Source organism: Ostrinia nubilalis, chromosome 19 (genome assembly GCF_963855985.1).
Source record: "Ostrinia nubilalis chromosome 19, ilOstNubi1.1, whole genome shotgun sequence".
Classification (NCBI taxonomy): domain Eukaryota; kingdom Metazoa; phylum Arthropoda; class Insecta; order Lepidoptera; family Crambidae; genus Ostrinia; species Ostrinia nubilalis.
In genome coordinates, this window is record NC_087106.1 from 12,679,782 (window position 1) to 12,691,862 (window position 12,081).

General features: G+C 39.5%; 1 protein-coding gene across 2 annotated transcripts in view; it reads right to left on the reverse strand.

The window, feature by feature from the left end:
• Nucleotides 1-838: 838 nt before the first annotated feature.
• LOC135081221 (leucine-rich repeat-containing protein 24-like) overlaps nt 839-12,081 on the reverse strand; it is a 122,125-nt gene continuing 110,882 nt past the window's right edge. For both annotated transcript variants that reach the window (XM_063975967.1, XM_063975968.1), the window contains one exon: nt 839-3,308. In XM_063975967.1, the coding sequence (XP_063832037.1) occupies nt 1,519-3,273 (1,755 nt within the window). In that variant the 5' untranslated portion in view covers nt 3,274-3,308 and the 3' untranslated portion in view covers nt 839-1,518. The remainder of the gene's footprint in view (nt 3,309-12,081) is intronic.

A 12,081-nucleotide genomic window follows, 5' to 3' on the forward strand; every position in this document is an offset into this window, starting at 1 on the left:
AGCTCTGTGATTGGTTCGTGTGTCACCCTGTGCGTCCACGCGCACTGTGAGACCTCATAGTAATGTTTGTAAACACGGGCGTAAGACAATCAAAGTACTACAAAAAGTCACGAATTATCCGAGACAATTTACTTAATAACAGCTTTTCTACATCCACGTGGGTACATAATCCAATGTACCCCATTTTACATTAAACTACACATACTGTACTTACGTGTGAAAGTTTCGAATCCAGTTTTGGTCACGTACCCGCAATATGCGGCTGAAACAGCTTCATACGTCATACTTACGAGCAGGTGCTGCTAAAACGCTTGTTCATATCTACTTTTTGTTTGGACTGGGTTGTTTTGAATTGTTAAAAAGTCATCTTGGTATGTGTGTGAGGGTTATACTATGCCTTAGATTTTAGAGCTGGTGCTGGAATTAGTTTTTCACGAGTATTTTGAGTTGATATAGTGTGGTACACTACCAGCTGACGGTACAAACTAAGATTTAACTAGATAGTAAAAAAATCTATGAAGATTTATTTCTTGAAAGTAGCCATTAGGGGCGCTGAATAATATGTCATACATTTAATGTTTTTTTTACGCAGTCGCCAGCGAGCACACCTAACGTAAACTCATGGTAATACTGATAAGTGTGATTTCTTAACAAAAGAGTGTGAACTGATATCTGGCCACTACATCTATCTGAACCTTTTATCTGAAGCACAAAATACTCTTTCTATTTTTTACAAAATGCAAGAAAAGAGGTAGTAAAAGATATAACTTGTACGTGTAGCAAATTACCTACTTATAACCTTCACGAGTTATCAAGAGATAAATAAAAATGCGGTAAATTTTACATGATCGGTTTATTTTTTACATTATTTAGATATTTTGCTTTCAAATAAATGTTTTAAGCTATCCAGTTTGACACTAGTTGGAGTGTACAGCGTTACATACAATTACAAAGAGAGACAAAACAAGACAAAAGGGTCAGTCTTATGTTTGGGAAGTTTGTATAATGATTAAACAATATTTACAAAAGTTGGGAAGACACGTATGCAAAGTTAAAATCAACATCTAGGAAATAAATTACACAAGTAATTTTGGTGGCGGAAAACGTGTTAAGATAAAATAAACACAACATAAACACTGTTGGTTAAATGAGTAGGTATTTTTGTAAGGATCTTAGTCGTCAGAAGGATATTATTATTATTCATGAGATGAAAGCCAGGATTAAAAAAGTATATAATTTTCCGCCAACAAAATTCACGACTCCATCATCACTTCATTCACCATCCCAACACATTAACAAGTTCCTTAAATGCAATTTTAGATTTTAATATTGATAACAACCTTACGTATATCTCACAAGATGTCACACATCGTCTTCACTTAGCACTCTAAAATATTTACATTTCACTTAGTTATAGAAATTATCGTAATCGATTAAAAGGGGAATAGTCTAATTGACTCGAATGTTCGTGGTACCAGGTCACCTCAAGGCTGAGGGGTCTAGTACCAAGGGCCTAGGCTAAAGGGAGACGAACTCAGGCGGCGGTGGGGGCAGGGTGAGGACCGGGGTTTCTGAAACCTCAACGTTCTCCGTGCTCGCTCCTGGTAAGGACCACGTCGAGCTGCCAGTAGCAGTGACTCTAGGACCCATGTTGTCATACGCTGGAACAGTGCAACACGTCCGACTTCGTCGAGGTAATGTCGCGCCACCGCTCAGTAAGTCAGGGTACTTCCCAGTCTCACCTCTACCGGCTACCTGAACGGATATGAAAATGTTCCCGTAAGGAACTGGCACTGCAAACTCTGCTGGCGGTGGGGGAAACGCTCCAGGTGTTCCCTCTATCGTTATATGAACAGGATCAAACCCACATCCTCGTGGCGGGTTATCGTCAAGTGATTGCTCAGTCAACTCAAAGTCACACGGCGATGCCATATCTCCAATTGATCTGTCACAACTGACAACTACTGACGCATCGATCAACCTTTTTTCCTGATCGGTGAAACTTCGGCTCGGCGGGACCGTCCGTCTCCGCAAATGCCAGCAGGCAACGGCCGCTATAAAACCGAGCGACGCTAAAATACCTAATGCCCCAAATACGACTCCTAAAAGCTGAGGAATTCCCGGGGCCGTGCGAGCCGTGGCTGTCTGGGAGCGGGGCAAAACTAAACTTATTACCGCGCGCGCTTCACCGGCTACGCTTTTAGCTACACAAGTCCATTCCCCGGCTGCACTAGTTGTCACATTCAAGAGAGTTATGTTCACCCATCGCACACTACCTGGCACACGTTCGCCCGATTCGTCGTCGATTATCGTTTCCACTTCTTCCATATCACAATCTATCGAGCTATTGTGTACATTGACGCCATCGAGGAGCCACGTGACTTTTGGTTTAGGGACGCCATGGATCCAGCACCCAAATGACGATGCCACGCCGACTTCTGCTCTAACGACGAGTGTACTCGACCGCACTTCGGGTGCGCACGTCATACTTTCACTGGATACAGCGCGCCACTTGCTCCCAGCTTTCGTTGAAGGCTCAACGCACACTAAATCTTCTGTACCTAATTTGCTATCCAGAAACCAGTCTTTAAACTCGCGCAGGCGGCAGTCGCATCGCCACGGGTTGCCCGACAGTGACACGGTTTTCAACGCCGGCAGCGAGAACGTGACTAAACGGAGGAATGTGAGCTGGTTCCTACACAAATCTATCGTCTCTAACGACTTCAGATTCCTTAGTGAATTCGTGTGCAGCGATCTTAATCGGCAGCCGTCTAACAACAGCGTTCGTAAATGGGGTAGCGGTGGAAATTGGTCGGCCACTAGCGTTGTTAGCGGGTTGTTGCTTAAGACGACGAGTCTTAATCTTTCGTTGCCCCTGAATATTTCTTTGGGTATATTGGATAAGTCGTTGTCAGCTAGGTCAACTTCGATGAGGATTCTCAGTTCTAGAAACGCGTCAGCGTGTATGGACCTGAGTTGTGTCGCTCGAAGGTTCAATCGTTGTAGGTTTAATAATCCGATGTTCGCGAAGACTTCTTGGGGGAGGTTTCTGAGTGGGTTGTCGTGGAGGTCAAGGACTTGGACGTCTGAGGAGAGCGCTGGGGGGCGTCGGAGGTCACTGGACGCGCAGCTGGCCGTTTTCTTGCCGGAGGACCATTTGCAGTGGCAGGTGGCGATGTGGGCGCAGTCCAGCCAGTCACTCGCGGTCCGCGCGGCGCACGTGGTTAGTATCACGATCCAGTACCACCTAGCCCACGCCACGCGCATACTCATCTCATTGCGGCCCCGAGCTCACATCGGCGGAGAGCCTGGAACAAGGGAAAACAATTTTACGGTTTACCGTCGTAAATAACAATAAGGGAGCTCACACGAGGACGGCTCGTGTTTTTGACAAATCGTCTTCTTTCACGATTTCTTTTTTTGCGATAGGTAATTCTTTTAAAATGCCAGTTTTCACACGCATCATGTAAAATACGTACAGAGTGAAGTGTCGTTTAAAAATCACGTTGGTTCAATTCACGAATCGTTATGTAAGGGTATTTGTTTTAGATATTGACGAATAGTGAAAAAGCATGATTTTGTATACAATGTGAACCGCCATCCGTGACGACATAAATTTTTTTGAGGAATCGACATGACGTATCCCGCGTGAATGCGCCCTTAGAGAAAATAGGTAAGAGGACGCTCGGTCTACGTATAATTTATTCCAGCTAGTACAATCACTTAGCAAATGTTTTTGCTAGGTACAAAAATATTGTCTGGATAACATTATACTAAGCCCAAGGCATATTATTTATGAGTACCCTGACATACATACTAGGGTGTCCCGTCGTTGTATGGGAAAAAATTTTTTTTGAGCTACGGTTACGCAAGAGGTGTCAAAAGTTGCGTTTTGACATAAAGATTACGATTAGCATTAAATTTAATTAGATATCTGTCATCTTGAGGCCTCTACCGGTCCTTGAAAATTTTTAAAATTGCTATTTTAGGGGTTCCTAACATAAACTATAAATAATACAAAAATAGCGTTTTTATGAAATTTGAGGGTACACAATGAGTCACAGCAAGGTTTAAAATAGTTTAAAAACCAATAAATCCATAAATACTTTAAAAACAGAATTGGCTTTTTGACCAGAATTAGGCATTTACGCGCGCGATTTAAATGTATTCCTAATTAATCCATGGGTCAGCCAAGATATCGATTTAATTTGAGGATACTCAATTCCCTTCTCACAGCAGGTTAAAAATTTTACTACGCTATTATAAAACAATGATTGGCATCTCTAAGTGGAAGCTAACAAAAATGGCAGTCAATTTTAGAAAATCAACCATAACTTGAAAACCATTTGTCCGATTTCATTACTTTTTTATTTAGATCAAAGCTCTACGTATGCGCTTGATATTTTGTAGTATAAATTGTATCGATAAAATCAACCTTTAGTTAGTAATTAAAGGAAAATGGATTTTTTTTACATTGTTGTGATACTACTTTTTAAATCATTTTTTTACAAAATGTCTTATACTCTACTAAAAGTTTTACACGAGCCAAAGAAGTGTATTAAATTGTCTTACCTTACAGCAATAAAACCTCAACAGAAATAATACCAACAGCCTCGCCGAAGAAGTAGAAAATTTGAGAAAAACAAGTCAAAATATGAATTCTGCTAGTTCGAACCAAACCTATTCCTCACTGGAAACAGTCTGTCATTGCCTGCAAATCATATCTTAGGCTTCCAATGCCACTGTTATTACAAAATAAAATGAAATAATTGTAAAAAAATATATAATAGATGACAAACAGTGAAGGGCTGATTAAGTGATTTTTTTAGACATAAAAATGCCGGTAGAGCCCTTGAGACATTATTTTATATTTTTTTAATTATTTTTACGGTAATCTACATCTTATGACGCAACTTTTGAGGGGTCTTGTGTAGCGAAAATATAGAAAAAGATATTTCGGGACACCCTAATACATACGCATGTAAACATGCCTCGTTATCCAGACATTTTTTTTTCTTTTTGTGAATATGTAAGCTGACCCAAAGTCTTCGGTATTATGACCAAGATTAATAGAACTGTCTATGCCTTAAGTGGTTTGAAGACTCTTAAGTTTCAAAGTGAAATAATGATGAGGAATACTATCTGTGATTCAGTAAATTTGATGGCTTAAGTCTATCTTAAATCTCTATAAATATTTTATGTTCGTAACGACAAGCATTTAATTTTTAAAGACAGCCCGGCTTGATGCTGACGGCTTTATTTTAAAAGAATTGTCAGCGACCAAGTACTTTCTATGACTTTTGACATGTCAAAAGTTGACTATACTCATGTCGGCGGCTCTGCGTGTTTAGTGTGTAGACTGTATTAGGAATATGATTTGATTACTCAATTCTATAGATACAATAGATCCATGTCAATGGGACTATACCCACCTCTCGTTCCCACCGCTGCAACTCCTGTGTAGCCAGGATCTACAGCTTGACCACCAATAAAAACACAACCAGTGAAGGTCAAGTTTGTCCCGGCGGAAAGTTAAACTGTCATTGGACCCGCAACGAAATTAATCAGAAGAACATAGGAGGAGTTCGAAGTTAAGGACAATAGATCCATGTCAAAACCCAAGTAAAATACATTGACGTAGGTTTCTTAAAGCCAGAGTAAATACTTAAAAATCCAACCATTAATTTTACTTTAAAGCCCAACCAGCCGGCAAGTTGCAAAGTTTGTTAATAACATCTGCTAACAATGCACCGACGGAAATATAAACGATGTGGTTTCGCAGCCAAAGTTAATTTTACATGAGATATTGTTGCTATAATCTAAACAGATTGTCTAGGTAAGGTTTTTAAGTGATTACTAACATTATCACACCCGTATTCACAAACGATGCTTGCTTAAGTGAAGCAGGATCGAACACACAGCGTTGAATAGAACTCTGTGATTGGTTCGTGTGTCACCATTTGCGTCCACGCGCACTGTTAGACCTCATAGTAATGTTTGTGAATACGGGCGTCAGTCGCTTTCGTGTCTGCCTGTCCCTATGTATTCTTAAATCTTTAAAACTACGCAACGGATTTTGATGCGTTTTTTTAATAGATAGAGTGATTCAAGAGAAACGTTTAAAAGTAAACTTAGCACCCGTGCGAAGCCGGGTCGGGTCGCTAGTACTTAATAAAACAAAGAAAGTTAAATTTATTTTGTAAAAGCACCACAGCGAGCTTAAACAGATTTGTCAATTATGTAAACTGTTCAATATAAAGCTTAGATATAAGTCGTGTGTATTCACCGCTTAAAGACTAAAGTACAGTGTAGCCCCGCCTTAACACGCCGTAGGATGGATAAACGGATATTTTTAGTGCAAGTAAGTGCTTTCATTATTAAGAATTAATGAGTTTCTTTTAAGAGCAAATAACTTATGGGCAGATTAGCCGCTCTCTGCCAGATGAGCTTTGTTTCGTGTGATACAATTACTTTGCTAAGTATAAACCAAGGGAGAATGGTCTTAGGACAAAATTAACAAGATAAATATAGATGTATTGAGCGAAAATAAACATAATGCTTTTCAATTAAGTGAGCGTTATTTATAGCTAATATTGTAATTATTTAATGAGTTTGTGAGGAGAGGTGTATATTTCTTACTCTTCCATGCTTAAACCGCTAGACCAATTTTGATGACCCTTAGTATTCCAGATAGTTTAAAACCTATAGAAAAACATAAGATAGTTTTCTTTCCGGATTTTGGAAAAGGGGCAACGTGCGAGAAATATTTTCTATGACAGGCCGAAATTCAAGTGGGCAAATGCTACTTTTTAATAAACTCGAAAGTTTTCTTCTTCTGTGTTCTAAACAATAAAAACTTTGTATCGAATTTAAACTCCAAATTGTTTGATCCATTATTCATAAAGTTTACAAGTTTAGCACGATACATATCAGGTAGCGCTCTTTATTGAGATATGAATTTATAAAAACCTGCGTGGGTAAAGGGTAAAAGAAATAAGCACAAATATATTTTTCACGAATATCATCCTCTGCAATTTGCCACAAACAAATCGAGAATTCAACAGACAGATGGACATCTGTTGTTCACTTATTATTTCTCCCTTTAGTGACTTCATAATAAGAGTGATCTTATTCTGACGAAATCACACGGCTAAACGTAAAGTCAATACCTAATTGAGATCAAAGTTGTGATGTAAAGAAAGAACTAGAAAATTTTCATGTTTATAAAAAAGGAGTTTTATGTGTTTATTGAGTAACGCAAAATTTAACGATTTCAGTTGGATGTAAATTTTTACAGTGACTTTTCTTTTTCAATGGTTATATTAAAAACAACCATGAACCACGATCGCTTGTTTCTATGCTTTTTCGTTGACCACCTGAAGCATTGAAAATCGAGGTTAATCCGGCTCTAAAGCGGTGCTTCAAAAATTTCAGCTGCTAAAAAAGCGTTAAAATTTAAAAGTGTTAACCTCATTTCACACTCAGCGGAGACCAAAAGCGGAATCCGTAGTTAATGAACATTCATTAAGCTGTAATATAATTATGATTACAGGCACGTGAAAAATAAATATAAATAACGATGTCAAAAATCCTACGGGAAAAAGCAACGATTTACGTGACCGTTAAGGATTCAGACTTTTTTAATGCAGAACAAGGCTGTTGCTGTGTTTGGGAAAGACTGCAAGACACATCGATTTTCAGTCTCTAGCTATACATAATATAAACAAGCCTACTTGTTTTTAATATATCTGTTCAGGAGGTGATTCTCAGATAGGTCAAATTGGAGTGCGAGTGTTGTTGTGTTCCCCAGTCGATGAAGCACATGATGTCGTGCCCTGCGTGCCCAAACAACTGCACGCAGGAAGATTTTTTTTTTTAATAAATAGTATTTATTTTCTCATCACAAACATTACAATGACACAAGTTATTAAGCACATTACAATTCAAAACAAAGTTGTTTGTGTAAGACTGATGCCTGTGATAGGTATTTGCATACCTGTAGTACAGGTCATCAGGCTCTCACCACCCCAGATATTGGCACAATTTAGAATTAATTAAAGAACCGACCGATTTAATGAATGCTACTGACAACGCCACTCTTGTAGCAGAGTTTTGGGCTGACACTGTATAGGTTTGTTGTCGACACGACAAGAAGAAGAAGAAGAACCAGTAATAACAAGCCATTTTTTCCTAAAAGGCTTGAAAGCTAAAACCCTCACTAGATATTTCATATCAGTAGCTTACTCAAGTAAAAACCACTTAAAAGCTGTGAAACCATTAATTAGCGCTCTAACTATAGTAATTACTATGTTTTTCTAATTTAATTACTTCGTTGCAGCCGGGAAGCATAAATATTGTAGACACTCTACCATAGTGTAGAGACTAGTGCCGTAGGTTCACTTAAGCTGGGTTGCACGATCTTACTTTAACTTTGACAAACGTCAAAAATATGTCTAACACCATACAAAAAACGTCGATTATCGGTGACGGTTAAAGTTAGGTGGAGCAACTCAGTCTTAAAGTTTTAGCTTAGTTTAATCAATGGTATATCAAGCTACACCCATGGTAAACAGTTTTAAAAGGTAATATTTTGCAATTAAGATGACACAGTCTTATCTTCTGGTGACTGTAGCACCATTTTGAAGTGATACCTATACATTTTTCATTCTAATAGCTTCAAAACGGTGCAAAGGAGCAAACTGGTTGTCGCATGGAGGCCATGCAGTGTAAGACGTTCCCTGCTGGATGGACTAACGACTTCAAGAAAATATCTGTCAGATATTGAGTGGAAAGTGGAAAAATGTGGAACATACTTTGTGGTGCCCCCTTAGGAGTTTATTTTCCATATCATTTTTCTGCTCAACTTAAAAAACTTATTGGTTATTCGAAAACATATCCTCTCTTCTCCGCTTTGGAGAAAATAGGGCCTAACACTGGCACTAGAGTCCCGCCGCCTCTCGACTATTGTGGTGAGCCCTCTCGTAACACAAGCTTATTTAGCTTAGTGCGAGGGGTAAACGGGACTTGTATTGCACAAATCTATACTTATAATAAATCTGTAGAGAGGTCAATTCTGTACATGAAATATATTTCCAAAATAACTATCAGGGGGTGATTAGTGATCGATACTGATGCCAAAAATGCAATCAGTAAAATTTTTGTCTGTCTGTCTGTCTGTCTGTCTGTCTGTATGTTCCTTATAGAAACAAAAAATACTCGACGGATTTTAACAAAACTTGGTACAATTATTCTTCATACTCCTGGGCAGGTTATAGGATGCTTAGGAATTCCCACGGGAACGGGAATTAGCGGGAAAATCCTTTTGTATGAAAAATCTAAACCGCTTAAGTTAGACGCTTGAATTTTGGCATGCAGGTACCTTAGTAAACTTAAAGCTTAGTTACAACAGGATATTGCAAAATTCCCACGGGAACGGGAGTTAGCGGGAAAAAACATTTGTATGAAAAAATCTGAACCGCGTAAGATAGATGAAGGGGGGGTAAAACGAGATCCACGCGTACGAAGTCGCGGGCGGCCGCTAGTTACATACTATATTCGTTTAAAAATGCACAAGAAAATATTCTCTTTAACTACGTTTACTTAACTACTCATTATGCTCGTAAGCAATAATTATATGATAGTGCCTTCTGGTTACACCTTTAATGTGGTCCATAGACAAGCCGGCTCGGGTGGCTCCTTGAAAATAAATTAGCGCTCAACGCGGAAAATTTCTATTAGACGCGATTGTTGACGTGTAATATTATGAAATGGGACGTTTTATTGAAGGGATTTTTATGGAATATTTTTATAGTGATGTTTGAAAACAGTTTTCGTGGAACCTGTATTTGTCGATGAAATTCCTCATTTTAAATTAATGAAGCCAGAATACACGTCCGAAAAATTAAACAAAATTAGCAACACCTCCGTAAATCTTTGGCTGAGTTGGACCACCTAACTTTGGCCGTAACTATAACGATAACCGATGTTTTTTGTATGGAGTTTGACAGATTTTTGACGTTTGTCTAAATTAAAGTAAGATGATTGTGGCGACACCACATGACATACGTCCGCATCATACCGGCAGCACCGCCGCACTGGACGATGAAAGCTGCTTTGCCCTAGAATACTACTAAACTTTTTATTTTAATATGTCGGTAATCTGTTTTTATTTATTTCTTGAAGTACCCTTGTTTTTGTGTAATATTTATGTTGTGTGAAACAAACCTATACTAACTTCTTGCTGTCCTTATCTATCTTGCTTATTAATTAATATTCGTGTACCGTCTTTTAAGTGTTATTTCCATGTTGTATGAAACAGATGTATTTGTAAGTTCAGGCTATCTCATTCTAAATTCAGTATCAATAATTTGTGTACCCTCCATCTTATTTATATTTGTGTAGTGTGAAATAGATATACTGTTCTCCTTCTGTCTCGCTCTGACCGTTTATTATAATGTTTGTAGGTAATCGTTTTATTGTCTCACCCTAAAATGTTTGTAGATGTTATCTGTGAAATAGGTATATGTTTTGTCCTTGTCTAATATTGTAAATATTTTCCTATATAAGACCGTCCGTTTTCAAAATAAATGTTCATTGTAATTTGGAGTCAGCCTTTAATTGACCACACATAGCCCCTCTCAACAGTGGTGACCCCTACCGAACACATCATACATCAAAATGAACACAAACCCTGAGGGACGGCTGCCACAAGATCCTGCACCTGCTGTACCACCTACTGTCATGTCAAGATACAACGCGTTAGAAGACAAGATCGACAAGCTGACAGAAGCTATTACGCAACTAGTGACGCACAATAACCAACGAGGACGTTCGCCCTATCGAAACTGGAGACAGAATCGGCAAGCATCTCGATCGAATAGCCGCAACCGAAGCCAGACGCCCAGCAACTCGCCGTACTGCTATTATCATCGCAAGTTTGGCCACAACGCAAGAAAATGTGCAGACAATTGTACATTCATGAAGAAAAATGTGCCGGAAAACTAGCATTAGCGTTGGCAGAGACGGGCACCAGCGCTAGAGTTCAATCACACCGTCTTTTCGTTACCGACAAGAAAACAAAACTGATGTTTTTGATCGACACCGGTGCGAACATCTCCGTCATTCCCAAGAGAAGTAGCCAGCAAATGAAGCCTACAACGTTCAATTTGTATGCAGCTAACAACACTTTAATACCTACCTACGGTGAGAAGACGCTCGAGTTGGACCTTGGCCTACGTCGTCCATTCAGATGGAAATTCATCATAGCCGCCGTCAGCAAACCGATAATTGGAGCTGATTTCTTAGAATATCACAAGATACTCGTAGATATTGCGGGTAGAAGCCTCAGAGATGAAGTCACAAACTTATCAGTGAAGACAAAGATTTCAAACTACCCTACACCAACAATTCGAAGCATCGACAGCAGTCAGAAATATCACGATATATTAGCTGAATTTCCTGAAATAACTCGGATATCAACAATGAAAGAAACACCGAAACACTGCGTCGAGCATTATATAGAAACAACCGGACCACCATTATACTGCAAAGCAAGACCCATTCCGCCTCATCGCTACGCAGCTGTGAAGAAAGAATTTGAGGTCATGGTGGAACAGGGCCTATGCCGACCGAGCAAAAGCCCGTGGGCAAGTGCACTGCACGTAGTGCCCAAGAAGAACGGTGACATCAGGGTATGCGGCGATTATAGAAGACTTAACGCTGCCACTAAACCTGACCGCTACCCTGTGCCACGTCTTAAAGACTTCACCTATCAACTCAACGGAAAGAAGATATTCTCCACCATAGACCTCAACAGAGCCTACCAGCAACTGCCAGTATTCAGCGCTCACATCGAGAAGACAGCAATAATTACTCCCTTCGGACTGTTTGAGTTCCCGAGAATGTGCCCAGGTTTGAAGAACGCCGGACAAACCTTTCAACGGTTCATAAATGAAGTGCTACAAGGGCTCGATTACGTTTTCCCATTCATTGATGACGTCTTGATCAGTTCTGAAACTGAAGAAGCCCACATTCTCCACCTGCGCACCGTGTTGAGTAAGCTGAACGAATACGGAATCACTA